The sequence below is a fragment of the Atractosteus spatula genome, chromosome 26, assembly GCF_055471065.1.
Source record: "Atractosteus spatula isolate fAtrSpa1 chromosome 26, fAtrSpa1.hap1, whole genome shotgun sequence".
In the NCBI taxonomy this organism is placed as follows: Eukaryota; Metazoa; Chordata; class Actinopteri; order Semionotiformes; family Lepisosteidae; genus Atractosteus; species Atractosteus spatula.
The window spans coordinates 7942858-7969936 of NC_142731.1; the positions used below are offsets into that span (position 1 = coordinate 7942858).

Sequence of the window (27079 nt, forward strand, 5' to 3'; positions counted from 1 at the left end):
GCTTACAGATGCAGTTGTTCCTTTTTTTTTACAAAACAATTTTTTTTGCTTTGATCGATGTTGACCTCCCCCCTCCTCTCCCCATCCCCACCACCAGTTTTCCCGTTTCCACTGGAAATCCAGGAACACTAACAGTGGCGATGGCTCCCTGGAAGAACAGACAGTTTTTCGTTCTGTTCCCAGTTTCCAGTTTGCCTCTTACTGTGGTTACTCACCCCAAGCAGTGTACCAGACTCCCAGTGCAGTCAGTGCACTCATTTTCCATTCATTTTTTGATCACTTTATCCATTACAGTGCTGCAGGGAAACCAGAGTCTATCCCAGCAAGCAACAGGCACAAGGCAGGATACACTCAGTCCATTGCAGAGCAGAGACACACACTTACACCAGGGCCAGTTTTCCCAGAAGACAAATAACCTACCAGTATATTGTTGGGACTGTGGGAAGAAACCAGAGCACCTGGAGGAAACCCACATATACATGAGTAGAACATACAAACTCCACAAAGACAGCACCCCTGGTCTGTGTACCACCACAAGCCCTGCTGACCTCATTTACCAAACCATTAGGAAGAATTACCTGGGCTACAGCGCACAGTACAAAACTGACAGCCCACTTGCTAAACCATACATTGTCACCTACTTCAACGTAGTGATCTGTTTCACGAGCAATTCAGCAAGCCAGTGTGACAAAGTCAGAACTGTTCTTTCAGCATGTCCACCAGAGAGCCCTGGCCTTCCTCTGGCACAGTGAATGTCATTGGTGCGCCATTTCACAAATGCACCATGCATGCAAAATTACAACAATGTAGGACTTTGTTGGCAGAACCTGCCAGGGGTGTTATGCAGCATATGCCTATAAAACAATACTTACATGGCACACAGCTACAAATCCTGAATGTATGCTGTAATAGAAGGGCTCAGTGTAAATTCAGTATACCGAAGTGGTATTAAGCCCCTTCCTGGACAACACAGAATTTTCCTGTGGCAGGACACCCTGTGTTTTGGACTACAGGCCTCTCCACTGTGCATGCTCCGAACTCACCAGTGATCGTAACTGACTCCTGGCAAGAGAGCTACACAGCAAGAAACACAAAACTAGAATCTCCCAGCCCATATCTGCGCAAACGAAACACAGGAAAGTCTGCAAAACAATAGGAGCCCACCTATCTCATTCGGCTTATAATCGCTGGGGAGTCTTGCCCCAGTTACACACTGAACCTTCCTACCACCACTGTATCTGATGACTTCAAAAAATAAAAAAGAGCACCATCACCTAGTTTGAAATCTGCTGTTAATTCTAAATTTGTGTCGCATTCTTTTAACACACCCCAGTGTCAGGATTTCAAACCAAAACGCCTATGAAACCATACGACGCCAAACCTGGGTAGGGTTTTTCAATGTCTTACGACATGATGAACAGCACATTGTTTAGGATGGGAAATGCTCAAGCCAAAATGAACTAGAAGACCACGTGCACAACAACAACAAAAAAAAAGAACTAAACTCTTGAAGCTTTTGGTTTGGCAGCTACCCCCGCCACTAGAAACGCCACCGCGAATGCCTTTAAAATAACCCCACTGCACATCGACGCACGCCCCAGCAACAGCAGAGAAAGGTTTTTATTAGTGCACAGCTCTCTTTTCTTTTCTATTTTTAATCCCGCAGAAATGAAAGATGAAATACCGTAACTCTGATATCATGAAAGTTAAGCCATATGCAACACAAAAGGCCCTCCCTGTTATCGCTTACACAGTCGCCTGTGAAGACACAACTCAAAGAGACAGGAAAGGGGCAGACTCTGCTGAGCTGAACATTGTCCAGGATAATGAGCCCTGTGGCCAGTGTCTCGCCTGCCCAGCTGAATGCCTGGGGTCTACTACAGAGACTGTTGTCTCTCAATGAGCCCAGTAAGATGATGGCTGAATGTCTTACAGCTAGAGATTTTGAAACAAACGATGGAATGCCAATTACATTTTAATATTAAGCATCCATCCTCATGTTTGTTTTTCCTGTCTGTTCTCACTACACATCTGACACATTAACATTTTGCTTTGCTTTAGGGGGAAAAAAAGCAATACAAATGGCAAAATGCTGTCAGAGAACACAAGTCTTTACAATATGGATTTTTGATTAGGAAGCCCAAACCGAATTTCTGCTTGCATTCTTCTAAGGTTAGAGAGTTCAGCATTGTGAGTTACTGTAACAGATATTTTCCCCGTGGTAATGAAATTAGTTTTACATTTCTTTTCCATTCAACAGAAAAAAAGACTCTAATATTGACCTAATATTTGTAACACAGCTTAGGCACTGATGGTGCCTGTTCAAGTTCATGTTTATTTGTCATCCCAGCCATATAGAAGTATACAGTGGAACGAAATATCGTTCCTCCTGGTCCAGTGTGCACATAGAGACAGGACAGACCGGACACTGACATAGCCATTGTAGACATGATACACAGTGCAAAGTTCAGAAATTACAAGGCTTACAACACAGAGGGCGGCGGGGGGGGGGGGGGGGGGATTTAAAAGCTGTTTCTGGAATTGGAACACAATTGTGCACCCAATTATGTTTAAACCTTTGTAAAGGATAGTCTGTGCCCCTGACCTGCCCTACCTTAAAGGTAACATTCTGTATCTAAACAATTTTGAAATAAAAAAAAGCCACCCTTTCTGGTAGACAAAGCTAACAACGTGTTCACATCGGTGTGTTTCCAAATTTATCAAGTGATTTGCCTGCAGGTTATTTTTGATTTATGCAAGACGGTTTGGTGCTCTGAATAGGCTGTCAGAACTTGCCTTCCGGCAGAGCACAGAGTGAGGAAATGCAAGACTACAGCAGCTACAAACCACACCAGCACATCAACAGATCAGGCCCTGAGACTAAAAGGGACTGAAGCGCTCGGTCTACTGTTATACCGACGAGAACTGTCCGGTTCTCCTTACACAAAACTGTAAGCAAGCAAATGGTGAATATAAGAGCATCGACACCTTGCAGCTTGCATGATTTAATAAGACCATGAATCCTCACACAGGAGGTTTCCAAATGTTTTGAATTATTTGTCCATTTTACCAACCGTTTGTGCTGATTCACAGAGCAGGCTGAGAGATATTCCTTGCTCAAGGGCACAGCTGCTGTCCCCCCAACCCAGGATTTGAACCTGCAACCTTTTATAGATATGAGTACAGTGCCCTGGCCTCTAATCCACACCGCTGCCTACAGAACAGCTCACCGTTACATCTTTGACAGCATTTATGGCCTAGCCATTGCTGTTTAAATTGTGTTGCTGGGGACAGGCTGAATCTGTGAGGTTGTACGTGGGGTTGCAAATGCAGCCAACCAGCCACACAGACACAGTTCGTTTTCTTTACTAGCACTTTCTAGGATGGGAAGATTAACTTATGAAGAGATAGGCACTGTTCAACATACGGTAAGTGTTACATTTGCATAACTGAAAATATGGGGTGTCAACAAAAAACAACTCACCACCACATTTTGTGCAGTAGCATCAATACATACCGATAAGAGGAGGCTCAGGTTAATTGTGCTGAACAAACACCAACAAAGAAGACAACAAGAGAACAAAGCAGTTCTCTTTGTTGCAATACCCAGAACTGTTACTTCATACAAGACTCTCTATCCTGTTGCTTTTTTTTTTTACAAACCTCCTCTGTACCTGTGTTTATCACAGTGGGCATTGTGGGAGTTTTCACAGCTGTGGCTGCTTGATGAAAGGCTCACAACAAGTGTGGAAATGAGTGAGTTAGAGACAGGGGGTTTGCTGCTGCTGACACTGAAGAGGTAAACACCCTGAGACTCATCAGCAAAGAGTAAACAGAACAGAACTCTCTGTGCAAACAAGCAGAATTGAAGCTACTGGTTTTGCATCTTAAAACAGAATAACCTTCAATGGGGACACAACAGGATACAGGCCACCAGTCTGCTTCACACAGGACATTTTGGAGACACTGATTAACCTAGACGACATGTCTTCGGAGCTTGGGTGGAAACAAAAGAGCTTTGCGAAAAACCCATGTGGCCACGAGGAGACCATGCAAACTCCACACAGAAGACCTCTTAAGGCAGAATCGAACCCAAGACTCAGAAGCTGCAAAGCAGCCCCTCTAACTGCAACACCAACACTGCGCTACCCACCCCTGGCTCATTTTCAGCTATTCTGTCAAAAAAGAAATAGTTTTAATTTCGTAAGTAATTTCTAACGGTGAATAGCCTTCCTTCTTGGAATGCATTCATTTTCTGAATACGAGACTGGGCCAGAGATTTAAAAATATTTATTGTTTTAATTTTGTGTAATCGTCTTTGACTGCATGGCTGTTAAGCGGCTAAATGCATTGTTCTTCTGGAAAACTGAGAAACGCGATTTCAAAAGTTTTCGTTTGCTTTTCGCTGTAAGAGCCGAGAATAAAGTTGAAGAACAGACTGAATACTAAATATTTATGCTCATTCAGACGCAATTCAAACTAGGCTTTTACTAATGTCACACCTCATGAAGGCTCATTCAATTCTAAGTAACTGCCAGGAAGAACATTCCCATTATGATTCAAGGAATTAAAAAGCTTTTCCTGTATGATATCTGATGCTAGAATTGTGTATTCCTCCTTTTTTGCTTTATGGGAACAGGGTCTAATAAAATTCAAGGGGGACAGAGTCGTCTTAAACGTCAAACACTCAAGAATAAGCTCTACATAAAACACACAATAATACCACTTGAATATGAAAGAGAAGTAAAAAGATCCTTCATGTTGGTAACGTTCACACACCAAGTTGGTCGAGTAACGGCTCGACAACTTGAAAACTGAAACCGCGAGACAACTTTAGTCGAAACATTCGATGAGAAAAGAACAGTGCCGAAGTTTTTCTCTCTAACTACCTAACAAACTTTGGGATGGAATCATTGTTCTGAGCATTAGCATTCGGTTAACCTTCCCAAGTAGTCTTAAGACAAAGCTGTACTGTTGAAGTCAGTTCCTGGGTAGTGTGAGAATCAACCTACCTCAGTGGAAAATGGCAGAGTCATGGATCTGTGCCTGAATCTGAAGACCCTGTGAGCCATTGTTATCATATCAACCATGTTAATCCAACAGGACAGAAAAATATTTCACGAGGGCAGCATCGCTGTGCAGGACTCAACTCCACAACACCCTTGACCACACTACTGCTCAGCGAGACACGGTGGAGGAACAGCCCACACCAATGAGAGGCACCACCGCTGATAAACAAAAAAAAAGAGAACTGCCTAAATACAGAAAGAGAGAGAGAAACCAAGAGAGTGAAAGAGAGAGAGAGAGGATGGGTCATGGCACTTCAACCACTTCCTGTCAGCTAGCAAAAAGGAAGTGTAGGCATGGAAACCAACATAATGATGCAAAGCCATTTGCCCAGATTGCAAAGTATTTCGCACAGGGACTGGGTCAGAAAGCAACTTTCCCTTCTGCCATTAAAAATGAACAAAACTCAATAAGGATCAAATCTTTCAAGTGACATAAAACAGGTGTGTAAAATAATGAAACAGCTGTGTTTTACTCAATACCATCGTCTTCTAAGGGTGAGTAGCTGTTCTGGGATTCTCTCTCTCTCTCTGTCTGTCTCTCAAACACAGGAGGGGAACAGCAGCTCTTACGCCTTTATTTAGGGGTTTAAAAGGAAGGAATATTGTCAACTGATCTAAAACTAAGCTACAGAAAGCAGCACTACCACTTTGCATCCTGATCCCATCAAATCTAAGATGCTAAGCAAGGTTGGGCCTGGACAATACTGGGGTTTGAGACCTCTTAGGAAGCTGCTGTAAGTGGTTCTGGTAGACCAGTAGGTGGTGCTCTTCTATATAGACAAGATTTTCTAAACTAATACAGTGATAGGCAACATTGTACACTGGATAATGTAGACTGTGCTGTACATTAGATACTTTGTGGCAAAAGTGAGAATTTAAGTGATCTGTTGTACAGAGGAGCTGCTGGTATATTAAGCTGGGTTCTGCATTTCAGCGATAGGAGATGATCAGGGTGAGGTTGTGAGAGGCTGCATTAAACAATAAAAATATAATCTTTTCTCTCCTGCTGAATCCCCCATCAAACTACGGGCGTTTATTTATTTTTCAGCCTTTTCACCACAAAGAATAAAGCAATGGAGGAGGAATAAGACAGTCATGGAGAACCGAGCAGCAGGGAAGAGGTCAGAAAGGGGACGAGACGGATGATTTAAACCCTGCCCTTTACACAGGATCTTCAAAGAGGGCCACGACGCCCAGCCTGTCTGCTCCTCTCTCTCTCTCTACACCCCTTTTTTCGGTGTGACTGCCTCCTTCACCACAGCGCGCAGAGGAAGTGCTCTGTATTGTCACTTCTCTTCCTCTTTCGGGAGGCTAGAAACCAGCCCTGTTCCTTTTCTGTGCAAAATGAAAACCGAAAAGGCGCAAAAACCCAGCGGTTGAAGCCCACCCCCCACCTCCCCAGAGCTCCTGGCCACAGTCAGTGAAAGAGGAGGTGCTGGGGTTGAGGGCTGTGGCGCATTTTTGAAACAGATGTGAAAACCAAACTCCCACCAAGCAGACCCTTCATTAATTCAATAATTGACTTGGGTGCCAGCCTGTGAGATTATGAACTGAGGACAATGTTAAAAAAAGATTACTGCAAACCTTACAGCATGGGAAAAGCTAACAGCACCCTGAATCGTGGTTTTAGTACATAAAAAGCCTGACTGTTCAATGTTGAGTGTATAAAAACATTACACATGTTGGGAGGACATTAAGCCCATTTTGTCTGGTTGCCTTCTGGTAGTTTAATGATTTAACAATCCCATGAATGTTTCTTCGAAGCAAAATGCAAATCAGAGCCACACTGAGGCTGTGAATTTTACCCTCAGTGATGAAGTACAAAGGTTGACACAGTGGTTAGCATTGCTGCCTCACAGCACTGGGGCCCCGAGCTTAATTCCTGGGGTGCTATCTGTGTGGAGTTTGCATGTTCTCCTCATTTTCACCTGGGTTTTTTCCCCACAGTTCAAAGACATGGTGGTAGGTTAATTGGCTTCTAAGAAAACTGGCCCTGAGGAGAGTATGTGTGCGTGTCTGTGTCTATGTATGTCCTGTGATGGACTGGTGTCCTGTCCGGGGTGTATCCTGCCTCACACCCATTGCTTGCTGGGATAGGCTCCAGCTCCCTGCAACCCTGTACAGGATAGTGGTTTAGAACATGATTGTATGGATGAGAATGAACACTGATTTGTGGTACTCCTCTGTTTCTAGTCGGACTCAGTGAGAACACCTTTTAAGATAAAACCAGTTTGTCATGGAAAAGTGCAAATTCTTTGCCTTAATTAAAAACAAAAAAACACTAAAAAGAATTGTAATAATCTCTTTAAATTTGCCCATAATCCAGCAATCAGCAAGAATCAAGCATTTCTGCTAGGTCAGCTTGAGCAGGACTCTCTGTGACAATATGAACTAAGGGCGTTGCACTGTGACATGACGTTAGTGCTTTGAATATCCCCTCAGCTTCAAGCCCAGTGCACACTGGCTTGTTCACTGCAGACAAGAGAGGGCATGTCAAGGAGCTGGAAAACTGGTTCTGTTTTGCAACACCTCCCAGCTAGCAGCTTTGTTATTCAAATATTCCTCGTGACAGACTTAAAAAAAGAAAAAACTTGTTTGTATGATCAGCAGGGAGATACAAATGACCAACATGAATGAAACGGTATCAGTGCCATGCAGAAAAATATCTGCTGCTGAATAAAGATTCAATTCTCCCCCCCAATGACACCCAGCAACCAGCCACCCCTAAAAAACACACAGCAGATCAATGAAGCAATGAGAGATGTTCAACAAAGAGCTGGGAAACCAGCACAAGCAAAGAAAAAAATGAAGAATCCAGTCCCTTAGCCCTTACTCCCTTGTGCTACTGTATAACTGGATTTCAGCCGAGTGGAACTCAGTTAAGGATCCAAGTAAAAAGCTCAGCTGAAAAACTGAGCAGGGTTGCAGGCCAACAAGCAAACCCATAACGATCTGGGCTTAACACTAGTGACGTGCCATTGAAAGCCTTATCCTTAATTACTAAAGTAATTGTCAGCACTTGGATCAAGTAAGTCCACACAACGACACGACGGAAATATTGGTTGGACTTCAGTCCTTCCCCAGCCTGGATTAGAAGAGACTTAGTGAACTACACCTGCTCTGGCTGTAGCTTTATAAATAACCTCCATCCACAAAACAACAAACTAAAAAAGGGAAGGAGATTTGGTTTCAGATTCAATGACTTTCAGCCCTGCAAAGATTGGGGGTTAAACTGTTCTGGTTTAAGTTCGTCATCCACAGCCATGTGTGCGAAAAGACTGCAAATTCCCTGCTACTTTTTTCATTGAACCAGCATCCCTCAATAGGATGGCCGTCTGCCGTTTTCATCACACTGGATGGAGAGACAGGCAGGAAAGTCTAGGAAGAATCTGCAATGTTTTTAAATATCCTGGATTAATTTATCAAGCTTTATCAGTCTTGTGTCATATGCTTTGTGTGCAGTCTGATGTTTTAACACTGTATTACATCACAGGTCTTATCCCTGGTCCTGGAGAGCTCCAGTACAGCAGGTTTTACAGAGAGCCTTTAAATCTTCACTTTCTGAAGGCCTAGAACAATGTAGCAATGATCAATTAAACATTGAAACGCTGACTAATGGATCAGCTACTTAAACGGGTGTCCCTAATGGTTGGATAACTGGCGATTTACCTGTCATTTCCTAGAATCACAAGTGGATTTGGGCTTTCAGGTACTGGAGGCCCATACTTTAGATCATAAAAAAATAGCTGATGTTGGTCTCAGAGTGGCTCTCCCAGTAAAGACATTCACTCAGTGCACCAGCTGGAATTATTAGTTCATTATAATGGAGATTAGCTGGCTAGAGCTTCTCTCTGCTTTGTAGCAAACAGTGTCTCCCGTCACTCTTGGTGGGGTTTATGGTGATTATGATAGAGGCGGAATCAAAGGTAAAATCTCTCTTCCACAAGTAGGAGAACCCTGAGTCTCTTTCCTGTGCATTCAATTGTCTCCTCTCTTGCTCTGAAACTTGCCCTGCCAAGGCAGTCCCCCGTGATGCAAGGCTCTTCCTAGTTGCACATTAAAGGAAAGCAGGTTTTGCTTAGATTGGCATGCCTGTGAGCGACCAGTGTGGGAGTGTGTGGAGTTTCTAGCTCTCGAACAGCAAACACAGACCTCTTTTCAAATGACTGTGACAGAAGTCACAGTCCCAGCTTCTTCCTTTTTTTCTGTGTCACCTTAGCAAAATCGAGAGTATGCATTTGAATGTCATCAGTGAATTTATCGGATTAAAGACTTCTTTTTTTTAAGAGAAGTGCTTTGTCCAGCCTGACCCTTTAAACATCCAAGGATTTGCAGAAATATCAAGGGCAGTGGCACATCAATATTGCTGATGGCCTTTACTAAGCAATTCTGTGTGATCTGGCGTTGCCGCACTGTTGGCGCTGTTAAAGTGACACCTGCAATCCCATGTGTCCGCTTGGGAAAAGGTGAAATAAATGAATCCGATGCTGAAGACGGTCTCACTCAGAAAGCGTCTAACTCAGGAAACGGAGTTGCTGCAGAACTGGAGTGAAAAAATCACCTTTCACTCCCCACCAGAGCTAATTGTGTGACGCATTAATAACCTGCAACTGCAGATCAAAATGGAAACAAGACTGAAAAACACTTTGAAGGTCATTTCTGATGCTAAACAACATGACTTCTCTCATGCACCGGACACATGTTTTTCTCCTGCAATTTGGAATCGTTCCCCCTTGGGTTTTTTTTTTCCCCTCACGGCTTCCCGGAAATCCTGGAATTGCCCCCTGTGAACCAACTCCGCTCCAAAGCCATGATCTCTGCAGCCGCCCGAGCTCCATGCTGACTTCAGTATGTGCACACTGCAAGAGGCACATAAGCCACAGAAGGGCTATTATTGAACACTGAAGTAACACGACTCTTATTGACAGCTTCATCAGCTTAGAGGTGCTGGGCAACTCACGAGAGAGCAGTGTGGTCAATGGAAACTCACATAGCGCTTTTCTGGATACTCCTCTCAGAAAGCACTTCACAGGTAATGAGTACCCCCCTCCACCACCACCGGTGTGTAGCTCCGCCTGGATGATGTGATGGCAGCCAGAGTGCCCCAGTACACTCACCACACACCAGCTCTCAGGGCGGTGGAGAACAGAGTGATGAAGCCAGTTTAAAGATGGGGATTATTAGGAAGACTTGATTGGTAAGGGCCAAAGGAGAAATGTGGCCAGGACACTGGGGTTACACCCCTACTCTTTCTGAGAAGGACGGCACCATTTTTATAGCAAGGTCCCATCACTATATTGGGGCCCACACAGACTGCAGGGTGAGCACCCCCTACTGGTTCCACTAACACCTCTTCCAGCAGCAACCTTAGCTTTCCCAGGAGGTCTCCCATCCAGGTACCGGCCAGGCTCACAGCTGCTTAGCTTCTGTGGGCAGCCAGCTGGGAGTTGCAGGGTGATAGAGCTGCTAGCATATAAGACTTATACAGCCTGGTTTGCATGCCCATCTGTGGTAGTTGAGTTGCTTCAGAATACTTTTTACCTTGTCTGAATACTCTTACCATAATACAGTATAAAGTGTAATGCCGTTATGCCTCTCATCTCTCCTAATATAGTTCAGAGAAAGCAGAAATGTACCAGCGTGTGAAAAACAGAGCTCCATAATTACTTTTTTGCTGATGTGACATATTAAGAGCTTCAACTTTCCAAATTTACTTATTGACAGAGCTTAACATCACAAACCTAGGTGGAGTCAGACAGATTTTTTGTTCTCTTCAGAATGACACCTCCAATCAACACAATCCTATAGGTGTACAGCAAAATGTCATAAAGAAAAATAACAGCAACGTGCAGGAGGAAAGTTTTACCACATTATGCAACACTGTTTAAATTAGGGAACATCAAGTATGACTTCCTTAAATTTTCATGTGCGTGAATTTGTAGATTTGAGATACATTCATCAAAAACCACAATACTTGTTAATAAATTCTTTTAAAAAACCACCAGGACAGGAACAAGGAACTGAACTTTGAAGCAAAACATGAATTACACTGGGCAGAAAACGGTGTTGCACAGTCTAACTAACATCGCCTTGAGGGTCAAAGGGGTTCTGCTGTTTTCCTACCATCTGAGCTATAAAGACCTTATTCACATTAATTGATCAAACTGATTATTTTTCCAGGACTTTTGAAGTGAAACATCAAAAGATCTTTAAAATACACATACAAAGCTTCATCTTAACAGAGCTACAGGTTCCCAGTCATGAACTGGAATTAAGAAGCAAAACCATCCTGAGACAATGGACAATTTTGTTTTCTTGTCATAAAACAAGTTATGCTGGTAGTGAAAGCATGCTGACCACAGGCTGACCTGTCGGCCACAGTAACGCTTTTCACAGGCTGGCGAAGCTGGACTTGGAAAAATACATTTTACTTCTCAGGGTTCGAGAAAGATGCAGACAATGTCTTTCCCTCCCAGAAACAGATGGTTTCCTTATACTTTCCTAAACTTTAGGATGTCTGGAACATTGCCGTTCCCTCTTGTCTAAGGAGGGATGTCGGGACAGTCCTCTCCTGATCAAACCATGATTTTGCCTTCTGCAGACATAATCCTGACAGGAGAGGATGGCAGAGAAGAGAGACGAAATTCTTAGAGGACCAAATCAACATTTCACAAGCTTTCTGCAGCTTGCTTCCAAAACTACCACAAGTCACAGTCTTTACTCCTGTTTAAGAAGAGTCACACCTAAGGATGATTAATGTTCTAGATGGAATAATATACTTTCTGCAAAGACATACCCCCTACGGTAAGGGTTGGCAGTAGGCTTCAGGCTGGAGAATGGAGAATTAGAGTACATCTAATTTACAGCAGATGTTGACTATTATCACTTTGACGACTATTATTATTATTACACACTTTGACTATTATCACTATTAATATATTATGTTCATAAAATGCTTGTAAATTACATATGCATTAATCACTAAAATAATTATGCCAGGAAATGTCAAAATGTCTAGTAACATGTTTATTTATTTAATGCAATACAGGGTATTAAAAAAAAAAGTAAAACTCTGTTCTCATAAAAGCAGCACTGTTCAAGAGATCCCAAACTGGAGTTTTCCTAAAATTCAGCACCAGGGAAAATGCATCAAGAAAATGGTGAAATAACATCAGTGCAAAACTATAATCTGATGGTTCAGTCAGCTGGCAGTTAAGATATTTGTGATCACTGTCTTGTAATAAACAGATGTGTGAGCCTGTCAACTTCTCTAATGCCCACAACTGTCCCAACACTATAATATTATCCAATGTTTTGTCAATATGATACCACTGTGCTTTGACAACCTCATGTCCCTGAAATCCTTTCAAACAAAGGGTTTTCCCAAGCAATACGAAACAAAGACCCTGATACCTCCTTTATGCACTTGTCCTTCTTTCCAAACAGAGCTTATCACAGCCTATTTTACTGCTCCACTACATAATACACACATCATGAAAGACAGGCAGTGCATCGTTTCAGAACAGCTGAGCATAAATTCATTCAAAACAAGGCATGATGAATGCAGCTTCCCCCAAAGCAGTAATTAGATTAAAATATTGGTAATCAAGCAAGATGTAGCAAAACGGTTTTAAAACAAACTGGGCCTTTTCAAGGAATAGACAAAAACACAACAGGAGGTGTCTGCTCACCTTTCACTTTCCCACAGGTTCATTATTTTCCCCCACACAGCTCAGACTAACAAGGGGTATCGAGTGGCTTCTACAGGACACATGTACACAATACTCACAAAGGAGAGTAAGGTACCTCCCAGTCAGAATAAGGGAGAACTCTGTCTCTGGTTCTCTGCTCAAAGTCCGTTTGAAAATAAAAGAAGACACATCAATTCTACCCTAACCAACATAGCCTGGCAATACAGTATAGTGTTTCTGTTGAACAAAAATGTATGTTTCAAAACATAACCCAAACTCCTAAAGTATCCCTTTAAGGCTTGTGGACAACAAGACCCCTAATGATCAAGAGACCCCTGAAGTCTGATGTCTTTTCAGTGCAATATTTGTCAAACATTATATCATACTAATATGAAGGAATGAGTCAGATATCAATCTGAGCAAGATCCATACATTGGTATTGGTGACATTGGTATAGATAATCTAGCAACTAAAAAACAGGAATAGTTCAAGTAGGGAGCTGCGTCAGCATGCGTAGGCTGCAAAGGAACAAGTAAAGGTTTATTCCAGGCTGAAAAGAGAAGAAAAGAAACACAATGTTTCGGCCGTGGAGCCTTCTCCGGGTGTGAAGAAGGCTCCATAAATCCAGAAATGGCTGTGCCATACAGAAAACTTGGAAGGAGAGAGAGAAGGCTGGGAAAAGAATGACTATGTTGTGTGTCACTGCACATGAAATGCTTGCGCTATGTCAAACTTGAAACTGAAAGTCATCCAATAAAAATACCTCTGTGACAGCAAAACACAATATTCAGTTCCTTATGAGGCAAAACACTGAGATGTCATTGATTGTTAGAAATTGTAAGAAGCTTTATCAACATTCATTGGGTCTCATCGAGGGACACCAAGGAGTATCCAATTATGAGACCTGGAAGTTATTTAAACAAATTACAACCCCCCCCGCCAGCAGCCATATCACCCTGTAGCTCTCAACTGGCAGCCCACTGAAGCCAAGCAGGTCAGTACCTGGATGGGAGACCTCCTGGGAAGCTATAGTTGCTGCTGGAAGAGGTGCTAGTGGGACCAGCGGGGGGCGCTCACCCTGCGGTCTGTGTGGGTCCTAATGCCCCAGTATAGTGGTGGGGACACTATACTGTAGTGGGTGCTATCTTTCGGATGAGACCTTAAACCGAGGTCCTGACTCTCTGTGGTCATTAAAGATCCCTGGGCATTTCTGAAGAAGAGTAGGGAGTTATCCTGGTGTCCGGGCCAAATTTCCCCCTTTGACCTTTACCGTGGCCTCCAAATTGTCCCCCATGTATGATGAGCTTGGACTGGCCCTGCGATGGACTGGCTCCCTGTCCAGGCTGTACCCTGCCTTGTGATCGAGGCTCCGGCTTCCCGCAACACCGTATGGTAAAAAGCGGTTTGGCAAATGACATGACAGTGCAAAAGCCACCCAAGACAAGATGCCAATGCCTGTTGCTCTGATGTCTGGGCACTGGAGTCTCTAAGTGCCAACAGCAAAAGAACCTCAAAAGGTCTCATGACCGCCTACGGCTACTGCAAAGCATTTTGTGCAAACTCCAGATTTCACTCTCAGAGCAGTGTTTCCAGTCTCCGCAATGAGGCAGATACCTCTCCTCCAGCAAGTGTCCCTAAAGCCATTAACCTGCCATTCTTCTTCCAAAGCCTTTCAATATCTGCTACTCAGGTGGGAACCGCTGCCTTCTGCAAAGCCACCCAGATAATTCATCTGAGCACAGCAGCCAAGCTTGACCAACTGCCTGTGCGAGAAGAAGGCTTCGAATGGCCCTGACTGAACTGCGTGTAGACTGTTTCTCCCAAAACCACACCATTCAACCACGCAAGGAAAGCTCAGCCTACAATTGTATGTCTTTTACATCCTGAAGGTCTGGATTCCACTGTGCAGTGTAAACTTCTACAATTCTGTCAGCTATTTAGCAGGTGGCTTTCGGTACTTTGAAATAAAAATAAAAAAAAACAGCCGCGATATGAAAACCTGATGCCCAAATTCAGTCCAAGCATCTGTTCACACGCCTCTAATAAGTAATAATTAACTTACGTGCTGTGAGGTGAAAGCTATCCACTTATTAAACGGGCAGAACTTCTACTTCCTTTATTTATTATATACATCGTTTATTTTACTCCTTGCATGCCCTCCAGAGTGAAGACATTTCTCAGGCGCAATTGATAAGCACGGTTCCATTGTTTTTATTTTTAGCGTTATCCGACAGATTTCTGCAACCGAATACGCCTCTCAGATCTGGCACAGAAATGACTACCCTGATTCATTTTCAGTTTTGTTCTGCGGGTGTAATATCACAGTTCACTTCCTTGACCTAGGAACATAATTTACCAGTCAAATTATTATTATTATTATTATTATTTTCTGGTAGAGAGCGCAGAAAGCAAATCACACGAATCGGGAAATGGGAAAAAAAAGCTTTGCAAGTTGACTTTAAACCCGCCCCCCTTCCACCCTAAAAAAAAACATCATCAACTGGGGGGTGAGTTTAAGTAATGGGTATTTCTCATAACACCAGGTTAATGGGAAAGTTAAAAAAAATGTTTTCTTCATGCAAAAGCAGAATACGACATAAAACATAAATAATGAACTATAAACTTGCGTTTTTTAAACGCATTGCTTTCTGAGATGCCCTAAGGCAACACCAGGGCTACTAAATCTACCGTCTACTACACCCTGCTCTCGAATCTGTCGTGCTGGGATCTATCCAGGGAGTATCCAGTTAGCTTACCCTGCCTTTTCCAAACTGGTTCGCGACTGTCTTTTTGTTTTCTCAAAGCTGTCAAATGGTACTCGACGCAGCAGTCTCTGTGGCCTGGCCGGCTCCGAGGTTGAAATCCCCGGTTTCCCCGTCGGCTGTGAGGAGCGCCACCTATCCCGAGTCCTGTCGCTTCCCTGGTGCGGTGATCCAGGCCACGCCTTTCCCCCAGGTGGAAACCAGGCAGCTTGTGAACCAGGTATCGACCTCCGGGAGTGGCTAATGGAGTTCAGGTACTTGTTAACTCTTTTGCTGCCGCTGTCGATAGAAGATTTAACGGCACACGCAAAAAAACAAAACAAACCTTAACACGCGTTTCAAGTCGCGACACAGCGATTCGTGCTGCTTCAGCCCCGCACAATTCCACTGCACAGCATTTTTTACAAAGCGCTCATACCTGTAGCGAGTGTGGTCGCCATAGTGCAAAAGTTAAACGAAACAGATGATCGAATAAAACAGAACTACGCTCAAGCTCCAGTGAAAATCGCAATTAAAGAGAAATGCAATAGAATATTATTCTGGATTTTATAGGAAGTATAATCCCTTTTTAATAATCCTGCTAGATAAATTATATAACGTGCAATTTGAGATTCCGTAGAGTGAAATATGTAATGAGAATAACTGGCGTAGCTAAAACAAAGAGTGTGTTTTCCAAGTGGCTTTATAAAATCTATAAAAAGAGAACAAATCTTCAGTTACAGCAGTTAGATCGCAGTGCCTGTGGTTCTAGCGCGGGAGAAGGAGTAAAACATTAAAACAATGCTCAGTGGAAACAGAGCTATCCTATAAAACCACAAAACATTCTAGTCTGCAACCTCTGACCCAAACAAGAGAGATGCTGACCTTTTACTGAAACCGATTTGTCTTAAAAAGAGATGGCTATTAAAAAAACGGTACTATTGTCATTTTTAGCAACATTACAGCTCTGAACAACAATCATTTTAAATGAAGACCTCTGTGTACGAAGGCTGCTTTTAGGAAATAAATAATCAGACACATTTATATTTCCTTAGTAAAAGTGCAAAGTCATTAAAGGGATTTCTCTGCATCATACTCACTGTTGTCCCCCTGTTAGATACCAGTCAGCAGCTCATAGGTGCTCAACCCCAAGCCATCCATTTCACTATCAATCAATAGGGTACACTGCACTCCTGAACAAAGAGCAGAGTTTATCATGCTTTATCAATTCATTAGACATGCAGAATGGGTTCATAATGAAAACACACCATTTTACTCATTGTTCCCTGGCCTTTTCTAATACAGTATATAATTGAATTCCGCTGTCGCCACAGCTGGGGGGGGATCGAAGTCGGCCGTTCGAGATCAAACGGGAAGGGCGATGTTTGTGCCTCCCAGGAAGCTGCTCCGCCTCTCCTTTGTAAACATGGGAGGCGCTGGGAAGTGGCACGCACAGCCTCCGTCCGGAGAGGAAGGGAGCGAAGGCGGAGGAAGATTACATCCTGCTGTCCCATCATGCATCTGCTGTGGCCTGTGGGGCCTGTTTTACCCCAGCCTTGCACCCCTGTCACCATTCCACATGGCTCTGTCCCCAGCACAGGTTCTTGGTGTATAAGATACCACCCATCTGCTTTCTAACAGCTTTATCCAGTACAGAGTCATTATAGGAGTCAGAATAACAAGGCAGGGTGCACCCTGGGTGGGACACCAGTCCATCACTGGGCACAAACACCGGCACCCTCACTCCATGACCAGTTTTCCCAGAACCCAGTTCATCCACTAGCATATCTTTGGCCAAGGCTTCTCGGCCTTTTGGCTAAGATCAAGTGTAGTATCTTTGGCCAAGGTGGTGTGGGGCAGAATGGACAACACCATGCAACTCCTGGGGACGGGTGCGGTGCTCAGTTACCAGTACATTCTGCTGGGGCTGGCACCTACCGGATTGGACAAGGGGACGCAGTTCCTGATGTGGCTGCTGCTGTCCCTCACAAAGAAAGGCCTGTGGGACGCGAGGAACAATCTCATCCGGCACAACATCGAGTGGGGAGCGAGAGAGCTGGAGGAGAGGATCCTGGCGGACCTCAGGAGGAGGATGAAGCGCGACGTAGCCAAATGGGGTTTCCCCACGGCAAGGGAGCGCTGGAAAGGACTATGGACCCTGTACAGGGATTAATGGTTAACAGCAAGTGGTAGGGTTTGGAGGGACTCTCATAATAGCGCAAATCCGCCCACACTTGCAATGATTGATAACGGACAATCACTGCCATTCCGCCGTTGTTTTTACTACATGAAGTGTTAATGAGTGAGATGTTTACTTTTGAGATGTTTTTTTTCTGATTAAAGTATATTTTATAAGAAAAAAAAATCTTTGGACTCTTTGTGCAAATCCAGCCCCATCATCCACTTACAATGATTGATAATGGACAAGTTTTTATTGCATGCTAGTTTCATACCTTGCTAGAATGTTTACTGAATGTGAGAAGGTTTTCTATTGTGAGATGCTGTTTTGGAAATAAAGTTTATTTTGATAGAAAAAAAAATATCTTTGGACCGTGGGAGGAAACTGGAGCACCTGGAGGAAACCCATACAAAGAAGAGGGGAACATGCAAACTCCACGCAGACAGCACTTCAGGTCCAGAATTGAACCCAGGGGCCTCAGCGCTGTGAGTCAGCAATACTAACCACTGCACCACCCGTGCTGCCCATATAAAATATACCACTACCGAAAACATTACAATACCCTTAGATTTTCTATTTTCTACTCAAAACCACAAAACTGTTTTGCTTTCTCAGGTTTGAAATGAAGAGAGTTCACACCTCTCTCTAAAAGTCAGACTTCCTAGTTGGGATAGCCAGCTCACTCACTTAAAACTATGAACTGAACGCAAAAGAACGCGCTGCTTTTTTTTTTCTGTTTCAAAGCTGGTTTTGTCACTTGAAACAGCATGCCTGAGGATAAAATTAGACTCGGTCTTAAGCAGACAGACAAGAGCCAGGAAGGGCATAAGAGGTTTTTGCATCTCCAATTCTCTGCACTGCAGTCTCCACTACGTGTAGCTTTACATACTGTAGAGCTAAATGTAGTGTAGGAAGTATTTTGAGGAAAGTATTTGAATAGACATTACAGGAGGAGGTCAGATAGGCTGTTTATAGTGCCATAAAAATATCCAGATACTGTGCAAGTATGTGTGCTTTCTTTATTTTAACTTTGTGCTATTCTGAAACAAGAAAGTGTAACTTTAATAAAAAAAAAAGACTGTGTAAGGGAATTCAGCTTTCACTTTGTGTGAAGGCAGCACTTCCCTTTATTTTCTGGTATTTTATTATACTCAAGAGCGGGCCAATGAATAAAGTGGTTTTGTGAAATCAGCCATCTCGTTTGCTTAACTGGTAGAGGATCGCCCCACTCTGATCAAACTGGGCTGAGCTAGGTGGAGCCCGTGGTCATCACAGAGTGACCACCCCCGTGAGGTCAGAGGGCCGAAATCTGACATGGCAAGATTCGGGCTGTCAGGTGCGTAGAGCAACAGTGCAAAATCAAGCCCATTGAGTAGGGGGGTTTAGGAGTTCAGAGGGTTAACTGACAGGTTCACTATACATAATATCTGTCTCATCCAACAAGCCCAAGTTTACATGCCTGCGCGTCTATTTTGAACGCCTTCTCCCAGACCCGAGTTCTGAAAGCCCCCTTCACGGACCTCTCGAACACCTTTGACGAAAAATGGTCTTCACCAGGGTTTTACAGAGGGACAGCGGGACAAACTCAGGACAGCTGACTGTCAAGGGAGTCGCGATCCCCTTAAATTCTGTAAAACCGCGATAGTTTCACATGCACCTCGCCCGAGAACATGGATGTTCATTTGGCCCCGGCACACTTTCACTACAGCAATTTCGGGGTGTATAAAATGCCGCCAGTCTGTTTTCTAACTGCTTTATCCAGTCGTTATGGGAGGCAGAGTAATAGATGCACAGTAATGGCGTGCTAAATAAAGCCGGAGTCTGGTAACCTTAAGAAAGATTACTTTACTGTCCTGTAAGGCTCTGCATGGCTCGGCACCTCAGTACTCATCTGACTTATCTGTCTTCTCCCCACGTTGCAACCTTTGCTTGTCTTACTCTAGTCTTCTATGTGTCCCCCAAGCTCCTTCACACTCTGTGGGTGACAGGGCCCTCTCCTGCTGCGCCCCAAAGCTCCGGAATTCTATCCCTAAGAATATCAGCCTCTCCTACTCTGAGTGCATATAAATCTAGACTTCAAAAGGGCTGTTATTTAATTAATGTCTGTGTCAGAATCTTTTTCGGAATGACCATATAACTTCTGTTGCACGTCTTACCGCCTGTTGCTTCTATGTGCTAATTGTGTCGTTTGCGATCCCTGTCACTGCTTTCATATTTTTTACACCTATCGTTGAGCGCTTTGAGATGCTACTTTTAAAGGCACTAATATACAAGAAAGTTTGATTATTAAGCTGAGTTTAATATACAGGCTTAAAGAAGTTAAATCATATTTTTTAAACTAAATCGAATTGTGTATGTAACTTTTTTTTATCATTGCAACCTCTCAGTCAGACAGGTGACAGCTCGCGTAGTTTTCTGCGTCCAACACGTGCTCCCAGCTCAGCTCAAGAATATTTGCTTCTTTTTTTTCCCTGTGAAGACAGCTTATTTGCGAGATCCTTCCAGTCCAGTTAAAGAATCTCGGGGGGGGAAAGCAAGTACTATCGGTCATAAATTTCGTTTTCATATGGATGTTAAAATTCCGGGAGTGGAATCTTTATCGCGCCGTGTAGCTGAGATGTCGTGCATCTTTGCCGCTCCCCTCTCCGGGTTGGAAACTAATCGTGTTAATAAAAATCATTCTATTAAGAGGCAGCTTCATGATGACCGATTCTGAAGAGCGTGTCCCTCCTCATTAGGTCAGAGAGAGAAAGGCGGTTTGCTGACTTTCTGTAAAGTCATTCGACAGGTTTGTATCATCCGGAACTAAGCGGCTTCCCACACAAAGAGGGGAGGATCCCAGAGAGAGAACACTGCCGTCCTGCTGCCTCATGCACAATGCAAATGTTTATTTTGTTGGTTTGCATTTTCCTGACTTAATTACGTTGCGCTGTGTTTTTTTTTTCTTACAATAACCTGAACCCTCTCTCTTCAAATATTAGCTTACTATTTCCAACTGGGTGGGAACACAAACTACAACCGGCCGGCCTGCTGCCGTTTTAGTTAGTCTTGAACTCTTGTCTAATCTTGAACTCTTCTCCGTTCTTGTATTTAATCGGTATTGCGCAAATCAGCCTTTTTAGCGCGCGTCCTCTGATAATTACATCAGTAATGGTCACACAACAGCAGCGAGACCCATGCACAAGAGCGTTGACTTCTTCGAAACCCGCGGGACTGAATCATGAATCCACGTGTTGCGGGGTTTCTGAGTAATACTACGTTGCTACAAGCGAGCGTGAGTCAGGGTGTTTTGGAAACCAATGGATTCTGTAGCCTAAACAGACGCCGCGTTGCCAGCTTCCTTTTGTCCCACTTTCCCATTTAGGTAACAGAGCAGCCGGGTGAGACACCTGCAGCCGCAAGCAGCGACAGTAACCTTTGCGCGTTCCGTGACGTCACGATCACGGACTCTTAGGGTTAATTGCAACCAATTTAGTACGAACAGGTGCAGTGCACAGCTCTTAAACTGCACCAGAGCTAGCTAAAAAAAAGAGCTATTTTTTAAGCTAATAAATTGATGGGTTTAACTGGGAGATGCGTAATAAGTTGCTTGCTAGCTAGTCCAGTACTATCTCGGGTCAACCCCAGTTAGTACCTTGCTTTCAGTCCAAATGGCAGGTACTGAATAACTGAATTCAAGCGACACTCCATGTTTTCCTGACTTCAGATAACATAGTATGCAGTCTGAATGCGCTATACGTTACGAACACCAGCGACGCATAACCCTTATTATCAAATTTCACAAATCACAATACCAGGTTGATCTTCTAGGGTTGAGTCCCTGTCCACTTTCAATCGTGATTAATGATTATTGTCATTTGGCCTTACCAGCGTCCGTACACCCAGTAACAACTCACGCGCTATTTCTTATTTCACACATTTTACCCCGTTTTGTCTAGAGTTTACCACCAACCATATTTAAAAGGGACGAAATACAACCAGAGTGTTCGTGCTCCTGTGATATTCCAAGCACTAAACAAATTCAGTAAAAAACGACACCAACAGACCCGTGTGATGTTTCCTTAGTTTGCTCACCGGGCAGTTTCGCTGTGACTCAATGCTTCCATGTAATCAACTACCGCCACCCTGCGGCACACAGACGCATATGGCCCCTGCAGAGATGTGATTCTCTAAAATAAATATTTGAACAGGAAACGGCAGTACATCAAGACAGAAACAACAACACAACTGCACGCTTTTGCGACTAACTGCACCAAACCTGCAGCGCACAAACAGCTTGAATTGTTACTTTTTCTTGGGAGAGGACACATACAAATTCGCTACCGACACGCAGATGAGGAAAACAAACTGAACAAACTCCAGTCTGTCCGAAATTCTGCAGTCAACATCCCAACCAGGTCTAGTGCAAGTCATCACAGTACTCCTATCCTGGAGTCCTTGCACTGGCTTCCTGTCAGGTTTCCTGTCCACTTCAATATCCTCCTACTCACCCATAAGGCTCTGCATGGCTTGGCACCTCAGTACCTGTCTGAGTTACTATCATCCTACTCCCCACCTCACAACCTTCACTCTTCTAATTCTGGTCTCCCATCTGTCCCCCAAGCCCGTCTACACTCTATGGGTGACAGAGCCTTCTCCTGTTATGCCCCAAAGCTCTGGAACGTTATCCCTAAGGATATCGGAGAGTCACCTTCCCTAAACTCCTTCAAAGCCAGACTCAGAACCTTTTTCTTTCAAAAAGCCTTTACTGAACTGGTTCTGTTATTTACCCTTTTGCTCCTGCTGTATTCAGTACCCCCATCTACTGTCTCCTCTCATTGTGTATTTTCATTGTGCATATCTGGAGTATGTCTTATTGTTGTCATTCTGCACAACGCTTTGAGAAGCCACCTTTAAAGGCACTATATAAAATCAAGTTTATTATTATATTATTGCTATTGTCTTATGGTAAAATCTGAGGTGAAACTAAAGCTTGCTTTGCTGTTAAAACGCTACAGATGAATCCCAATTCCTCCTACGAGAGCCATGACTCTCACAGTGGTCTCACTGCAAAGGCGCGTTTCCAGCGGATCAGAGGCTGGTCTCACAGCCTGGTCCGTGTGATTTAGACGGGTGTTCGGCTTACCTGTGGCGGCAGACGGAGTGTTATTTCCTGCGGGGTTGATTCCTGGGGGTTCGTGAAGTCCGGGATGGACTCGTAAATGTTATCTGAATCCTGTGATTTCTCAGAGCAGGCCTCTGGGCTGTGCAGGGCAGAGGGTTCGGGTTCCTTGTGCGTGCCGGTGGCCCGACCGAGGTCTTTCCCTTCCGGGGAGTCCGACTCGGGTTGTGCCGGTTTGGAAGGGACTGGATCCGCCGGGCTGAAGCTCGGGACCCGGGGCTTGGCGTGAAGCTTTTGCGGGTCCTCCGTGGTCCCTATCAGCGCGGCGGGTCCCAGGCTGTGCCTCTTCGTGCCGCCGTCGAGGCTCAGCGGATCTCTGACGCACGGCACAAGCAAGTTCCCGTCGCCGGACAGCGGCTTCAGCGTGATCACCGACTCCGCGAACCCTGAGCGCTTGTAAGGCAGGTCGTGGAGGTCTTGAGGAATGCCGAACGTCGACATGCGGTTTTCCGTTTTCCTGTAGGTGCCCGGAGAGCGCAGGTGGATCGTCACTTCGCCCGGCTTCTCGCCGAAGAGATCCGGGGGCTGCTTCTCGCCGGGCGGCTCTGCGGGCGGCGGCCCGTTGGGCTCGATGAAGTCCAGGGGGGACGGCCAAGCCGAGGGGAGCTCCTTCACGTACTTCGCCGGGATGTAAAAGGGCTTGGTGTGCTCGTCCTTGCGGACGTGCCACCAGTGGTCGTTGGTCTTCGCCAGCAGGACGTACCTCTCGTTGGGCTTGATGGACACGAGACCCCCATCCCGGCCGGTGTACTGGTACTCGAACTCCACCAGCACCAGCTCCTGCTTCGCCGAGCCGGACATCGCGCTGGCCAGCAGCAAGCGTCCCCGGAGAAGATCAGGGTAGCTGGGGGCTCCGCCACGAGCTGAAAAAAACCCCCCGAAAACAAACGACATTGTTATTATCATTATCCACTCGTTTTCTATCCAATTCAGGATCGCAGGGCAGCCGGAGCCTATCCCGGCGAGCAACAGATGGGACGCACCCTGGACGGGACGCCAGTCACACACAAACACATTCACACCAGGGCCAGTTTTCCCGGAAGTCAATTAACCTTCCGGAGGCAACTCACCAAATGCAGGGAGAACATGCAAACTCCACGCAGTTAGCGCCACAGGTCCAGAATTGAACCCGGGGCCCCAGCCCTACAAAGCAGGAAGGCTAATAATAAGAATAACTATCATTTGTATTTGAATAATTTAGTTTATTTTGTAATTTATGATCTTCACCAAGGCTATTAAACAAGAAATAAAACTGGAGAATTACAGCTGTTTTCTGGGCTGTAACCCTATTTTCTCCTCATCTTTCTGCAATCTAGCCTTACTGTTCTAGATATGTTGGAAACACAACTAAAACGTCAACAACAGAACACCAGGAACTGGAAATACAGCGTGCACTGATCTAAGCTAAACAGTATATGGTACCTTGTTCTGCTCACCACTGACTTCCAGCAGATGTCTCTACTGCTGCATATCTGACCTTGCACAGTGTGGTAATTTGTCAACAAGCAAAGAATGAATCCACAATATTATGCTAAGAAGCTGTGCACACACTGACCACATAGCTATATTGAAAAGGCTATGATTTAATGCACTATGCTTTAAATGGTGGCTGACACCACATCAGAAACTCCAATCAAGCCTACCACAAAGGATAAATGCAGATTTGCTCTCCACGTCAGTCGCAGAGAACAGTCTGTCTCCGGGCTGAAGAAGGGTGTTTTCTCTCTGTTCTGAAATCTCTGGATATCTAGATGATGTCAGGTAATTGTTATCATGACATGTCGTGCAGCAGCTACCACACTGAGCCAGTTGGAAAACAGAAGCTCTCCACTGCCTTGAAATGAAATGGTGAAAGAATGAGGAGAAACAAAAATGAATCCAGGCAACGTCTGCAAGCCTTAACAGGAGAATACAGATGCTTATTTGGCATTCCAAAAGAATAAGCGCAATGCAGTGGCAGAGAAAGAGAGCAATGCATCCAATGAATTATCTTATTCTTTTCACAGCCTCTTGTTCTGAGTTGGTCACACAGTACCTGTTGTGGCTGTATGGTTGCTGCTTTCTGCTGTTCTCTGCTTTGTATACAACTGATTGAGCTCTGCAGGAAATGATCAGACCTCTGCAATCTCACACCTAAACCAAAACCCAAAACTCAGAAAATTGCATTACAGATACACATAGAACAGGAAGTCTCTCTTCCCCAAAACCTCACCTACATCATCTTCAAACACCCCTGAATTTGCCATATATGGCGCTGTGGGTCTGCTTATACTCTGGAGACTTTTGACTGTAATTGCACAGACTAAACACAGCAATATTCCACGCTGACTTCAAGACATTGTCTCTGCAAAGCCACCGTGTGGGTGACCCAACAAAGCTAACCTTTTTTTTTCTTTGGTGGGGGGTGGGGGTTAAAAGATCAGGACTAAAACCTAAATTAGGTCACTCAAGTGAAGGAAGTCTGTAAGTATTGCCCGTAGTTATAGGTAGTGGCCTGAATCTCAGACTTCACATGTCGGAGCTAAGCCTTTCAGAAGAGGTGATTATCTGTTACAGTACAGTACACAGCAGTTAGTCTCACTCATGTTCTGGAAAGCTCCAGCATTTCAGTTGTAATATTAACAAACTCTTCTGTGATGAAAGATTTGGGAACAATTACAATTAAGATCAGTTACTGAGATGCAATAAAAATCAGAAGTTCCTTAGCTGCCCAGAGTCAGAAGTGAGATGTGAAGGCTGACAATAAAGTATTTATAAAATATAGCATTATGGAATCTGGTGACTTTTTTCAGTGAAGAACCAGCAATGGTGAAAGAAAGTTCAACATTGATACATTTCATATGGAAACATTTTAGATTTCATAGAATATTTTTTTCCAGAACTCTTTTTTTTCTGCACTTGTGCTGCTACCAGATGACAAAGGTGCCGGGTTCTTTAGGCTTCTCTGGCAAATCATGAGATCAAAACCCATGAGTGACGGATACCAGGGAAAAGTGTCTCTGTCTCTTCTTGCACTGCAGCATTTTCCATTCCTGGAAAAGCTGGGAAAGCGTGATTCTGGATGTGTGTGACAAAAAACAAAAACTGAACAGTTTTCTGTGTAGAAACAAAAATGTGCCTCTAACTTAGAAGCACTGGGAGTTAGAGTGACTGCTGTGTGACATTTAAGTCGGGCAATTCAGAAATGCAGTCAGGAGGGCACACCAATCAAATGCACTAGTACTGGTAGTTCTAGTATAACCAGAAATTACCAGCCGATGCATTTGCATTTGGTGTGGCTCTGGAGGACTGAAGATATAAAAATAAAGAAGGGAATAAACAAGCATCCTAAGGAAGAATGAAAGCTGTCAATCAGGGCTTGTAAAGCAGTAGCCTCACAGTACTTTTTAAAAGGCAAACTCGCCTCTTCGTAAACAAGCTTCTCTTCAATTTGAACACCACCTTCTTCTCTATGAGATCTGAAAAACTGAAACCTTACCACAAACATTCATTAATCCGGCAGTTGTGGATCCACACTAGTGTGGAGGGCAGCTCTGTGGCGTTGAAGTGCATGAATATGCAGTGTTTTATGATAATTTAATGATAATGTAAAGTATTTTCAGGTACCTTCGCAGGTATTACTTTTCTGGTGCTGCCAAGGGAAGTAATGACTTTGGCCAGACATCGGAGGATTCACATCAGTTCATCTGACTGAAGAGCCAAAATTGCTCTGTGGGCTAAACCATCGTCTTGCAAGCCAAGTGCTTCCAGGAGCACAGGTTAAAACCCCAAAGGGTAGCATGCTGGCAAAGTGGTTATCATTGTTGCCCCTCAGTGAATTGGCCCTGGGTTCAATTCCGGACTTGGGGTACTGTCTGTGTGGAGTCTGTATGTTGTCCCCAAGTTTGTGTGGGTTTCCTCCCACAGTCCGAAGACATGCAGATAGGTTAACTGGCTTCTGGAAAATCCGGCCCTGGTGTGAGTGCGTGTGTGTCTGTGTGTGATGGACTGGTGTCCCGTCCAGGGTGTATCCTGCCTTGTACCTGTTGCTTGGCAGGATAGGCTCCGGTGACCCTGTGATGCTGAATTGAATGAAGTGGTTAGAAAATGGATGGGTGGCTGATCTGACTGGACAGAATTTGTACCGGCTCAGTCTGCAGAAGCACTGGAACTGAACGGCTTGACTAGCGATCTGGCCACTCAAGAGTCTCTGATCACAGCAACACATAGATATATCAGAGGATCCCAGCCTGCTTTGG

The 27079-nt window shown here is 44.3% G+C and overlaps 1 protein-coding gene across 3 annotated transcripts in view; it reads right to left on the reverse strand.

Annotated features, from left to right (window-relative positions):
• Positions 1-27079, reverse strand: part of LOC148814764 (rho GTPase-activating protein 27-like) — a 46435-nt gene that overhangs the window by 17233 nt on the left and 2123 nt on the right. For 2 of the 3 annotated variants that reach the window (XM_088906141.1, XM_088906140.1), the window contains exon 2: positions 22806-23704. In XM_088906141.1, coding sequence (XP_088762267.1) covers positions 22806-23642 — 837 coding nt within the window. In that variant the 5' untranslated portion in view covers positions 23643-23704. Of the gene's footprint in view, positions 1-22805; positions 23705-24484; positions 24520-27079 lie in introns of those variants that run through there. The other variant, XM_088906142.1, reaches the window with a different exon arrangement.